This window comes from Anopheles stephensi, chromosome 2 (genome assembly GCF_013141755.1).
Source record: "Anopheles stephensi strain Indian chromosome 2, UCI_ANSTEP_V1.0, whole genome shotgun sequence".
NCBI lineage: Eukaryota > Metazoa > Arthropoda > Insecta > Diptera > Culicidae > Anopheles > Anopheles stephensi.
In genome coordinates this window covers 58,645,631-58,657,580 of record NC_050202.1, presented here as the reverse complement: position 1 = coordinate 58,657,580, position 11,950 = coordinate 58,645,631, and the positions used below count along the sequence as shown (strand labels likewise).

The window sequence follows — 11,950 nt, the reverse complement described above, 5'->3', positions numbered from 1 at the left end:
CGTGAAAGGTTTGTTATTTGCTGCTCTCTAGCTCGGCCTCAGCATCACACCCATTATTCGCTCCGATCCGTTTGCTGATCCATTTGCTGTACCATTTCCGCACCGATCGATTGCCAGCTTCGATGTGCGATCTTGAGTGCTGAGCCTGCGCGCAAGAGAGGGATAGAGGGATTTGTTTGTTCGCCCGAATGACCAGCCTACTACGACGAAATCGAAGCCATAATTCAAAGAAATTTGAACGCCCTTACCGCCCGGGGCGTATGTAATTGTAGCAGGGCGTCACATTCAGCATGTCTGCTTCCGGTACACAGTCCGAGCGGGCCAAGATGAGACAGCACAACAATGATAAACGGCGCCACGGCGTGTGAAATTGAAGTGCACGTGACTGTGATCTGGCCGGGTCCGGGTGGGTTGTTTTGTGCTACGAAATGCAGGGGTCATATTATATTCGCACCCGACGATCGTTTGGCAGATGACATGGTCGGGAAAAGAGAAACCCATGCCATGCTGTGGTGCATGGAGCAATTGGAGCAGGTTGTTGCAAAACACTTTCCATTTTATCCGAATGCAATATTCAAATAGTTATATGTTTTTTAAGAGGGTTTCCTCTTTTATAAGCTTTTTATATAAATAAATAGATCTATGTTTAGTAAATTTCTACACAAGTTTGTTGAAATGTTTAGTAGTATGTACTTGGTTTAAAAATTCAATCAAGAACTGCTGGCAGGCTTGTCAAACACAAATAAAGGTTAGGACCTTTCTACATTTACATGGTTGATTTGTCTATGAAGCCCAATTGGAATAAATTTTTGTAAAAAAAAAAACGTTTCGATAGAGAATAAGATTCAATTAAAAAATCACCCCCAGCTCATTATGTCGTAAAGTATTGAGTAAAATGTATTGTTGCATAGTTCAATTAATGCTGCATAATAATTCATTTCATTGGATATATCCCCTACATTTTCTCAGTTTCTAAGTTTTAGGGGAATAGTTTCGGTGCTTGAGGATTGCTTGCCGTTCCAAGCATCATCAGCATTACGGGGCTGTTTTTAAGCAATATCGATCTTTGGAACCTTACATATTTAACCTACCTATATCACATTAAGCAGGGTAGGTTTGATGACATCTTTCGATTCAAAAGAATAAGCGAACGAAGTTTAGTGATTCAAAGTCTCTGGCGACTAATCAACTAACCAGCTTGAAATTTAAACGCACGCTCGAAGCCCTACACTTTGTCTAACTATAGCACAATTTCTTTGCTTAGCATCTCAGACTATATAATAATGACGAGATTTGCAAGCAGAATCTCGCAATACGTAAGGTCTTTTATGACCGTATGCACTGAAGATTCGTGCTAGTAATGAGGTAAAATTGCTCACCAACCTTACAACCGTGGTCATAGATAAGAGAATGGCATTTTAAAAGCATTCACAATTATTTAAAAAAGAAAAGTCTTCTTATGCTCTACAAGCTCGAGAGGTATCGTGGACCTCAGTACGTCCTGGAGACGGTCTGTGCAGGATTCGATCTGCGGCTCTAATGTGTGAAGCCGGGTGCCGCTGTCGGCTCGGCTTCTAGACATATCTGTTCCGCCACGTCTACTCTGCATCTTTCATTTGAATTCTGATTGAATTACCGTCATAGGTTTTAGGTAATTTTCATCTAATCCCTGTAAAGAAAAGATTTGCATTAACTTCAGTCAACAAAAGCGAATGCTCGAAGGAAGGTGCAGACACCCTGCATACACGCTGCTGCTAATGTAGCGCAGCAAAGGCGAGGATTGTTATTACACCACTTCGGATTGAAGCCCTAAGCTCCCTTACCATAAAAATACGGATTTCCTCATCATAATCTGTCTAGAATCCTTGGAGGGTATCGTTTTGATCTACTTGAACCCGACTTCAAAAACAAAACAAACCACAGCAGAAAACAACTCATACGATGAAGTCTTCCTCGACTCGAAGAGGATGTGGTCTGGTTCGATTTAAGGGATGCAAGGGCTCGAATGTATTTTCGAGTGAAAATAATTGCGATTTTTCTGTAAATTTCTTGCAAAATTGTCTTGTCTGACGATACAGTTAGCATTCAGTGTAATCTATTATTACTTTTCTTTTGTATTCAACTTTTTTTTGCCAATAAAACTGATCAAATAATAAAAATACTAATATTTTTCCAAAATATCATTCACCTAATGTCAGTTTGATGACCGCTAGCTCGTCCATAGTTCACAAACATGCGCAGGTTCGTCATTCAAAACGAACTGACGACAAGAGTACAAGCCGTTGATGAAGGTTGCAATCCAAGTATGTATTTTCTGATTTACAATAAAGAAAGGTAAATCGGATAAGTTTGCAAATAAAGTTAGATAAGAAAAATAAAATATTCCAATTTTATTATTTTAAACGGTAATAACCGACGAAAATATTGCTGTTTAGGCCCAAACCGTGCGGGATAGTTAGCATCAAAAGGTTGTGTGTTGATCACAACTGTCAAAATGATGTGTCAGAGGGACACCCTCCATTATACCCGATAGCCGTACCGCCTTTCCATCCTCCCACGAGTTTGTGCTTTTGTTTGTTATTGTTGCAGGTGACAGTGGAGGAGTCGGTTGCGCTCACGTCAACATCAGCATTTTTCGATTCCCTTCCAATCGCGATAGGCGGATTTCGTGTCGCTGGTGCTGCTGACATCCGACGGTGCGTTTTTTCTTCTTTATAATTTTTATTGCTTTTCCTAAATATAGTGTGACCATTGCGTGAAATAAAAGCCAACGAAAACCCCCATCTCGTGTGTTCGATCAGTGCATTTTGCGAAGCTCGGTCGGCGCTAAATTCCGTCAGTGATAAATCGCGGGATGCTGTGCCCGGGACACGGCCGTACGCGCAATCTTGTTTCGCCCCAGCCAAATGTAAAACAGCATTCCATTGTTTGTTGCCAGTAGCAACGCAGACAAGCACGAGTTGGGGGCGCTCTCGCCGATGACGTCGCTGAGACAAAAATGAATTAGTGTCGCGTGTGGTTGAAGAAAAAACAACTAGAAATATAAATCTGGTTCGGTGTGCGTGTTTTTTTTCTTTCTCGTGTTTGCTGGCTGTGATATTTGAAGCAAAAGGAAAGCGAAAGGAAAATGCGCGATAAAGCAACAAGAAAAACACGCATTCGTGAAGAGGGTGCAAACCGTGTGGTTATGGGTGTATGAGGCGTGGAGTGCTGAAGAAGGGGTGTGAAAGTGTGCGTGAAGCAAGGAAGAAGAAAAATCAAGCAGGGAGAGAGAGAGTCATACACAGAAAGATAGGGAGAGAGGGAGAGAGAGCGAGTGCGTGCCGTCGTCAGGGATGATTCAGTGAGGCGGAAAAGAGAACGCGCTTGAATCCTGAAAATCCTCACAGCATGCTGCTCGTGGAAAATTGGTAACCCGACGACAACCCGGAAGTGCACACACATACACACGATTCTCTTCGCCTTTTTGCGGGGTTTTAGGAAAACAAAGACTTGAAACATGGTTTTTTGAAAATGGCTTCGCGCGACTGTAGTAGCTGCTATGTTTAGCATGTCGTTGTTGTTTTCTGGTCGAAACAAAAGGGAAAACTTTTTCTTCACATTTCATTCATTAAAATGTGTTTCCCTTCCATTCCCATCTCTTTTCCCAACTTCCCTTGATATTCTCTCGCCCGATAGGCCATTACTGATGGTGTGCCGTTTTATGCTTTTGCAGGGTTCTCTCCTGGTGCTCAGGTGGCGCCACACTCCTATTCGGCTCAACAATGCCGAAATGACCCACATTAGGCTGCTAGCATCGGTAATCGGGTCTTTCGCTGAAGGCAAGGGCCTATCCTGACCTGGGCCTGGTGCGACACCCATTCACACATTCCCTGCGTGGCGAGTGTTTAGCTTTCCATCCGTGTCCTCTTGTGTGCGTGTGCTAGTGTCATTGTGTACATGTGTGTCCGTCTATTACCACGGGAAGCGCGCTAGCTAGCAACAAAAAAGTGCGTAAAATGCTGCTTTACTGCTGCTAAATAATGTGTTTGTTGTGATTAAGTGTTTTACGACGACGACGACAACGAATCTCTGGAAGAAAATAGGTGCAAAATTATTCACCGACCAGTGGCCAGTGTTTTCCGTTCGATTGTGATGCTACCCGTTCAAAGTGATGGTGTAAACGAAGAAAAGGAATAAATCCTTTAAATTTGGTTTATAAAATCGAATTTGTGCAATACGGGGTGCGATTTGCTCGTTTTTTTTTTTGTTTCGAACCCCTCACTCAGTTATTCCATTTTCCAATCCCAGTGTGCCGTGAATGCAGTGCGGTTTTCCAGCGTCAGTCTTCTTTGCATTTTCCCCGAAGGGACTGGGCCGTCAAGTGCAAACGTGATTTGTTGTTCCGTTCCGTGGGCTGTCCTGTGAGAAGAAATTGTGCTTGCTTTCAATATACACACATCTGGTTTTTGTGTGTCTGAGGGAGGGCGCATTCGCGTGTGTGTTTGTGTATGAGTATTTCTCGACGCCCGAAAATCATTGCCTGCTGCAATCGTGGTGCCGGCAACAAGAAGAAGAAGCAAAGCAGCCCGGCTACGGAAGTGCTAAAAATAAATTTCAAACCAAAGAAAACAAAAAGTCACACACATACACGAATTAATTTTCCATCCCCCCTCCCCGCCTTAATTTTCCACCCGGCTGCAACCACCCATCTTCGTCGGGGGAAAAACTTGCGCCACAGGAGGAAAATTAGACATCGCGCTACACCGTAAACCCGAATCATCCTCCTTCCTCCCCCCCCACTTATGGGCGTATGTGTGCGTTAGTGTGCGTTGAGCGTGTAGGCTAGTGTGTGCGCTCCTATGTAAACAAGATGCAATCAACGATGCTGGAAAGGAGAAAAAAGATGCAACCGCCGACGATGCAGCAGCAGAACCATAAACAACCGGAACGATCCGGACCGGGAGCCATACGGTGCGTGAGGAGTAAAAGCGACCAACATAGACGGTTGGGGCGGCGGAAAGTGGTCCGAATGGTGGGTGATGCGGGCAGCATACTGACTTCCGCCCGCGAGCTGTTCCTTACGACTTTTGCTCTCGCGCTGCTAGCACAGGTAAGAACTGGCGTGTAAGATGCATTCACGTGGGCTGGAGTTTAGAAAATGGCCTCTTAATTCATTCATGTCTGTTTAGCCGTTGGTCCCGGCGGGATCGTGAAGCTAGATTTGTTATCCTGGTGGATTTCAAAAGAGAAAATAATATTTTGTTTTCCAATCAAATATTAACTACGAGACGGTTCCGTTCCGGCCAGCAAGGCCAAAGTCAAGTAAAAGCAAGTAAAAGTGCAATACGCTTCAGTTTCTCCCGGGGCTTATCTTTGCGTGACATTGGTATCATAAATTGTATCGAGTTTTTGATATACGACACGGGTAGTGGCGCGTGCCACCATCAGCAGGGCCCGACACTCGACGCCAAAGATACCGAAAGTGGTCATAAATCTTGAGAAAGTAGTGTACTGATGTTGTTATTGTACGGTTAGTCTCGCATAGGGGAGAGGAAACACCGATATTATCTCACACTTCGGACGTGGGTTTTCAAAATGCTTTAGTTTCTGTTTATTTCTTGCTTCAATCACTAATTTTAAAACACTTAAGAGTTTAAAGCACTTCTGCACAATCAATCAATTGATGCGATGGGTGAAATGGATCCATTCGACCCAATCAACCGAGCACGATGGGTTCACCATATTGTAGCTTATCAAATGCTATTGATCGGTGTTTTATTGAAATTGATAAAAGGCGACCATGGCTTCATTTCATCCCTGATTAGATCGCAAACAGATGGTTGTGCAGAATGTTAGATAAACAGTCCGCACACATCCCGCAATATCTCGTTTTTCCACTTTTCGTTTGCATACGTTCATGGTGAACTGGTGGCATCCAGAAGGATTATACTAATCCTTGTGTCCGAATTTGATAAGGATGCTAGAAGCGCTTCCCTCACCGGTCCAGAGCGACCAACTGTTGGATGGTGTCTGCCTGGCACCTAGGCCTTTGATGATGCCTGGACTTGGTCCAATTCCAACACACTCTGTTATCGACGCTCGCCACCAATTCGGGGGGAGTTTGCGGTAGTCCTGGCAGTCGATATTGTTGGCAAACCATAGAAATTGAAATTTAATCAACTGACGTTAGAACGAGGCTGATCTAATGAACTATTGTATGAGTCTTTTTTACGTTTTTTGGCCCTGCGGGACCCGGTAGATCAGTGGCGATTGGTTTTTGAAGCGGGATTTTAACGATGTTTCATACGATGACACTTTGCCCTAGCGGCTTATGTCGATTATTTATCGTTTTTTTATGTATCGTGTCTGGTTTGGCAGCAGTTCTGAAAACTTAAGCAGGCTGAGGAACTGAAGGTCAGGGTTTGCTCGTGCATAGAATTTGAACTCTGAAAATATGCATAGAAATGCTACGAGTTTTTCGAGATCTTCTCTGGACTTTTGGAGAAAGATGAAAACGTCCTACAGAGGACAGATTCCGGCCATCAAACATAGTTGCAAGACGACTCAAAATCAAAACAAACTAATGAGAAAAACTGAGTTGTCCATCTAAACGGTGACGAATATTCTGGACAAGATAGACATCGTTCCCCTAAACTAGCTATCCATGGCTGAGAAAAAGGCGACCATGTGACAATCTATCATAATGATAGGTTCAGAGTGCTTGTGAATAACTTTAACAACCAACGTATCATTGAACGAATAAACTTCCAAGTGACCTTCACAGAAACCAATAGATTTTTTTTGGACAAACCCCTGTCGGAGGAGCCTATTAAACAATTCTGTAGGAAATCAACGACACAGCAACTGATCGTTAAGACCTAGAAAGAATTGGTAATTCATTTTTACTATAGAACCTCAAAGTTAATTTATTTTTATGATGCAAACGTTAAACTTAATTTTGGCAAAATAAAATCACAAACCTTCTCGTATTCTGGTAACCGACTAACGAAAAGTGAATGGCACAAACTGATGTATTGTAGCGTTCCGGTCACTAAATATTCAATAATTTAAAATTTATTCCCTCTACCAGCCTTTTTTGCTGTAACAAAGACTGCAAACCGTAACACTTCAAGCAATGAGTGTTTTATGGTCAAAACTGTGTTACAACATGACATCATCGATTGTTAAAACCTAAAACAAAATTTACTCAAATTAATGTTCCTGCTAAATTTTATCTGGGTACTGGGGTTTTCCTGCTAGTAATGAGAGGGTTTAGCTACGAGTTGAAAGCTCATTAGTTTTTCCCACGTTAGACTGGACCATACATTCTATGATTAAAAATATTTTAACTATTGCTTCAACAAGAGCAACTTTTAGCTTATTTAGTAACTATAAAAAAGCAACTCATAAAACCATCTTGTCACTTCGTAACTTCGATCAAATGCTTGCGGAATAAAAGTGTTACGGCAGTGAACATTTGTTGGTGAATATTTGATGATGAAATTGCCTCTCAGCGGGGCATGCAGCCGGGACGGGTTGGCATCAGATCCACCTGCGTATCAAAATGTCTAACCGGTAACTACTCTAACTCTTCTTCTTCTTCTGTTTGCTCTTCCCTAACTTCGCTCCGGTTGTGCCATTGCCAATGTAACGCTGGAATGTAACAGTACACTAAAACAAACAAATTGAAAACATTCCGAACCGGCGGCCACACAGAGCCCGGCCAGACAGTGGACCGACAGTCGGTCCGCGTGTGTGCTTTGATTTGTATTGTGTTGTCCCAACAGCGGAGTGTGCGGAATGAGCAAACAACGAGAAAACAACGTCAATCACCTAGGTGTTCCCTTTTTTCATGCAGACAGCAGTGGGTGGCTTGATGCTGATTGTTCGTATCACACAAATGCTTCCATACCGCTTGCAGCAAACCCTCCGATCTTCGGTCCTGTTGGTGGACTGGCTGGATCCTAACGAGCCATCAAATAGCTCACACACAGTCCACGTTTCGGAAGGCGAACAGCAGTAGCAGCAGCAGCAGCAGCAGCCACTGTGCAACAATTGGCCGTTAACCATTGAGGTGCAGAGTTGGTCTGCGTAAGGTCTCGGGAGCTTTGGCAAGCATTTGTACCCGCTCACGATGGGCCGGAAAATGGCCGGAGCCATCGAACACGTTTGTGGCCCACGGTTAGAGCGCGGTGGAATTGACCGCGTATACCGTGCCGTGGCCTTGCAGCGTTTTAACGAGCCGTGCGAGCGTGTGAGTGATGTTGGCGCGTACTGCACAAGTTCCATTGGTTTCGAGGAAGAAGGGGTTAGAATTGTAGCAACCAATCCATTTTTAATGCCCTCTCTTTCGCTTAGTGCAATAGATTGTTTGAATATTTGTGCGACCAACAGTTTGTTTCATTTTTTGTGCTTTTTTAGCTATGGTTTGCTCATATTTTGATTTAATTTTTATAACTACGTTGTCGAAAAAGTTTTCAAATACTTTGAAGTATCATTTACTTATTTAAATATTATTTTTGAGATCCATATAATGGAATCACTCAAGGAATTTTTCAAATGAGTTCTGGAATTCTAGATTTATTATGTAAAAGTTTGCAATCATACAATGGAATCATGCAAAGAGCTAGGGAACATCTGCAATGTCACTATGAACTTTTGCTAACAATTGTAAACCAAATTGACAGGATTGGATTAAACACTCAGCAAAAAATGTAGAGCTAATTTAAAACTATCAAAGTCTCGTTGCAAATCTCCCCTAACTGTATGTAAGATTCCATTATATGATAGCAAAGTTTCACAGCGAACTTAAAATAATCCCCTGAGTGATTGAAATGTTCCATTACATGGATCGAACACCCTATATTTAGCTTATTATTTTATACAAAAATCCGTGCATGCTTCATAACGAAAAATTAGCAATTCGCTTTGTGTGGGTTATTACAGGCAATATATTCCCGTGACGTGATTCTCCACAATTTTTCCCGTGACTTATTTCGTCCAAAAAAACCAACCCTTACTGGCACGTGATGGCATCGCATTATACCCATGCGACCTGATCGGAAAGGGTGTGTTCCTCGGGAGCCCAGCGAGTAAACAGGTGTGTCTGTTGAGAATTACTTGTGCCACCAACGAACCTACCTACCCGCTGTCGCTGACGAAGTGCATTAAGACTTACCACATTTTGTTGTTCATTGCCCCAAAAATAAATCCAAAACTAGTCCACTGTACTGTGTGCCAGTGCTCGCCATAGCTGCAAGTGTCATAAACAGCATAACTACCCTAGCTTAGCACAGCCCCCCCCCCCCCACAGAAAGCTACATTTAAGCTACATTCGCCACGCAAACCATCCAGTGGTGATGTATTTTCGGTGGCTTTCGTGGTGGTTCCCTACAGTTGCAACAAACGGCTGGCATTCGAGTTACCAAAGTGCAACAAGTAACCGAGTGCCTTTGCGAACTTGCGAAAGTAGTCGGTCATTTTCGGGTGGCCAAAAAAGCTAAAACATTACACTGTTTGTTTTTGTTTCGCTTTTACAACAACGTGACTAAATGGAATGTATGTTTCGTTGTTGTTGGTTGCTATTGGTTTTTGGCTTCATTCCGTGGTGACGGGATTGTAAAGTTTGTGCCCACACGCACAGAGTCCCCCCCCCCCTTGGCCTAGCCTAGCTGTTAGCTCTAGGGCTTTGTGTAGCATACGAGCAGCTCTTCCTTTTCGGTCGTGGAGCGCTTTCTCTTTCCTGCGCTCGGCTATTTTAATCAAACCGAGTCAAACCGCGCGTCGGCCAACGGCTTAATGGAGGAATTATCATCCCTATGGTGATGGGGTGTGCTTGCATACAAACAGACACACATATATCTACCCCAGCACACACACAGCGTCGCGGCACTGTTTTCTCTTTGCGAAGGTCAACCACAGCCACCACACATCGCCGAATAGTGTGCCGCGAGGGACCGGTTTATCCGCGGTTGTTGTGTATGTGTGTGTGTTTTTTTTCCTTCTGAATATTCGTTTCAGGCTGTTCAATTCCCACAACAATTCCCCGAGACAACACTTGATGATTGTATTTAGGCACATGACATGCCATCTTATGTTTCGCTGCTTCGTCCAACCATGTGTGTCACCATGTCCATGTGTGTCACAGACGGGCGAAACATGAGACATGAGCGATGTGTAAAGCACAGTACCGTGCTGTAATATTTATGGATTTATTTATTATAAATATCAATCTGTTTTCCCCGAAGACCTTTCCAAAGATCCGCAGAAGGGCACAAAATATCAAGGACAGGTGTGTTTTTCTGGTGATCAGTAACTGAAGTCTGAAATCCGCGATAGCCCAAAGGTTTAACCGACAACCCATTCAAAGTGGCCAAGAAGCTCCCGTAATTATGATTTCTGCTGCGATTTGTTTGCCCAAACGCGAAAGCTTTATCCGCTCAGAGTTTTCAACGCACGTCGAGCTGGCGAAAGTTAGTTCGGCCGATGACGCGGTTAACTTTAAGCCGGGCCCGGACTCTAGCGGCTGCATAAGAAATTTCGAATAATAAAGGAATGGAAAAATAAACATAAACATCGGCAAGAAAACGTTACCATATACGTACCTACCTGGCCTGCTGCCAGTTTTACCTTCGTTCGAGTGCGTGTGCGATCATGTGTGCGCGCGAGATAAATCTGGCAGTGCAGTTTGGTTGGTGGGATCAACACTGTTGGTATTAGTCAAAGTCGATGTATTAGTATGTGTGCAACTAGTGCAGCTTTAATTGCACTTTCTCAACTAAAACAACGCACTGATATGTTAATGCAGGGATGTTTTAATTTATAGTTCGTATTGCGATCCAGATAAAAAAGGAGCTCGATCTGATCGTGCTTGCTCGTTGATTGATCGCTTCTCATCAAACGATCGAGCCCCTGTTGTGCACTATTATGCAGCAGGTTATGCTCTTTGCGTCTGATACGCCTAAATGGCTCTCACAAATAATGAGCTTTGCCGACTGTTGGAGGAGATTAGACAGAGCACTGAGTATTATGTGACTAATGAGAAGTTCGGTTTTTTACTGTTAATATATCTTCCTCACTATGCTGTAAGCTATTCAACATATCTTCATTTTCTACTTAAACTCGCGATAAGTCTGCTGTTTTTATTTGAAACAGACTCGCCAATACATCACTTAACATTTGATTGTTTAGTGGTACCCTTTGATCCTTAGCCTTCGGGCGGTGAAACGATACACTTCTGACCCTGTTTGATGATAGTCTCAACGCCCCAAGCTGCTGCGATATGGATACACTCGGTTTCAATCTGTCAGTTTGTTTGGGATTAAAGCGTTTTACCCTGTGTAGCAGTGCTGCTGTGCATTGCGAAGAGGTATATCATTGTTTCATCTCACCGGGGACAGTAGGACACCTTGCACGCCCTGCAACCTGATTGTTGCTTGTGGTTTGGTTTTGATTAGTGTTTCTGCCCCGCACTGAAACAACGTAAATGTTTACAGAACGCATAACAATGACGTTTGGTTTGTGTGTGGGAAGCATCCCAGATGTCTTGTTCTCCCTAGGTGGAAAATGCCAAAGCGAGCAATCCTGGTTCAATCCTGGTTCGTTCCATGTTTCCTGAACGAAGGGTGTTCAAGTGTTTCCCAATAGCTAATGTGAAATAGCTTGGTATTGAGTTTAGATAGAGAAGAATCTATTTTATTGCGCACTTCTGCCGTAATTCTTCACAGTAATTGTATCGTGTTGTTACAATTGTGTAACGATTACAGCATGTCTCGAATCATCATAACTTCATCGTTACGAAATGACACTCTTCTGAACCTCCTAGTCCGTAGCAACTCCGGTCCGAAGCGTCTTTTGCTGCTCATTAATAAATCATTACAATTGTGACAGGTTGATTAATTATTCTCCGTCAGTTTAGTTTTTTTACGACGTTTGTTTTGACTTTGTGTGGGAATTAGAATAATTATAT

At 43.1% G+C, this 11,950-nt stretch overlaps 1 protein-coding gene and 1 long non-coding RNA gene across 11 annotated transcripts in view; one reads left to right on the top strand and one right to left on the bottom strand.

The window, feature by feature from the left end:
* Positions 1-585: 585 nt before the first annotated feature.
* Positions 586-1,953, bottom strand: LOC118506393. The gene is made up of 2 exons (XR_004905497.1): positions 1,824-1,953; positions 586-1,669 (listed from the first exon to the last, which is right to left on the bottom strand). It is a non-coding gene; the product is annotated as an uncharacterized LOC118506393 (long non-coding RNA).
* A 636-nt stretch (positions 1,954-2,589) lies between these two features.
* Positions 2,590-11,950, top strand: part of LOC118506391 (tyrosine-protein phosphatase 10D) — a 40,793-nt gene continuing 31,432 nt past the window's right edge. For 8 of the 10 annotated variants that reach the window (XM_036043441.1, XM_036043436.1, XM_036043435.1 and 5 more), the window contains exons 1-2: positions 2,590-2,696; positions 3,716-5,092. In XM_036043441.1, coding sequence (XP_035899334.1) covers positions 4,853-5,092 — 240 coding nt within the window. In that variant the 5' untranslated portion in view covers positions 2,590-2,696; positions 3,716-4,852. Of the gene's footprint in view, positions 2,697-2,801; positions 3,411-3,715; positions 5,093-11,950 lie in introns of those variants that run through there. The other 2 variants (XM_036043433.1, XM_036043432.1) reach the window with 2 other exon arrangements.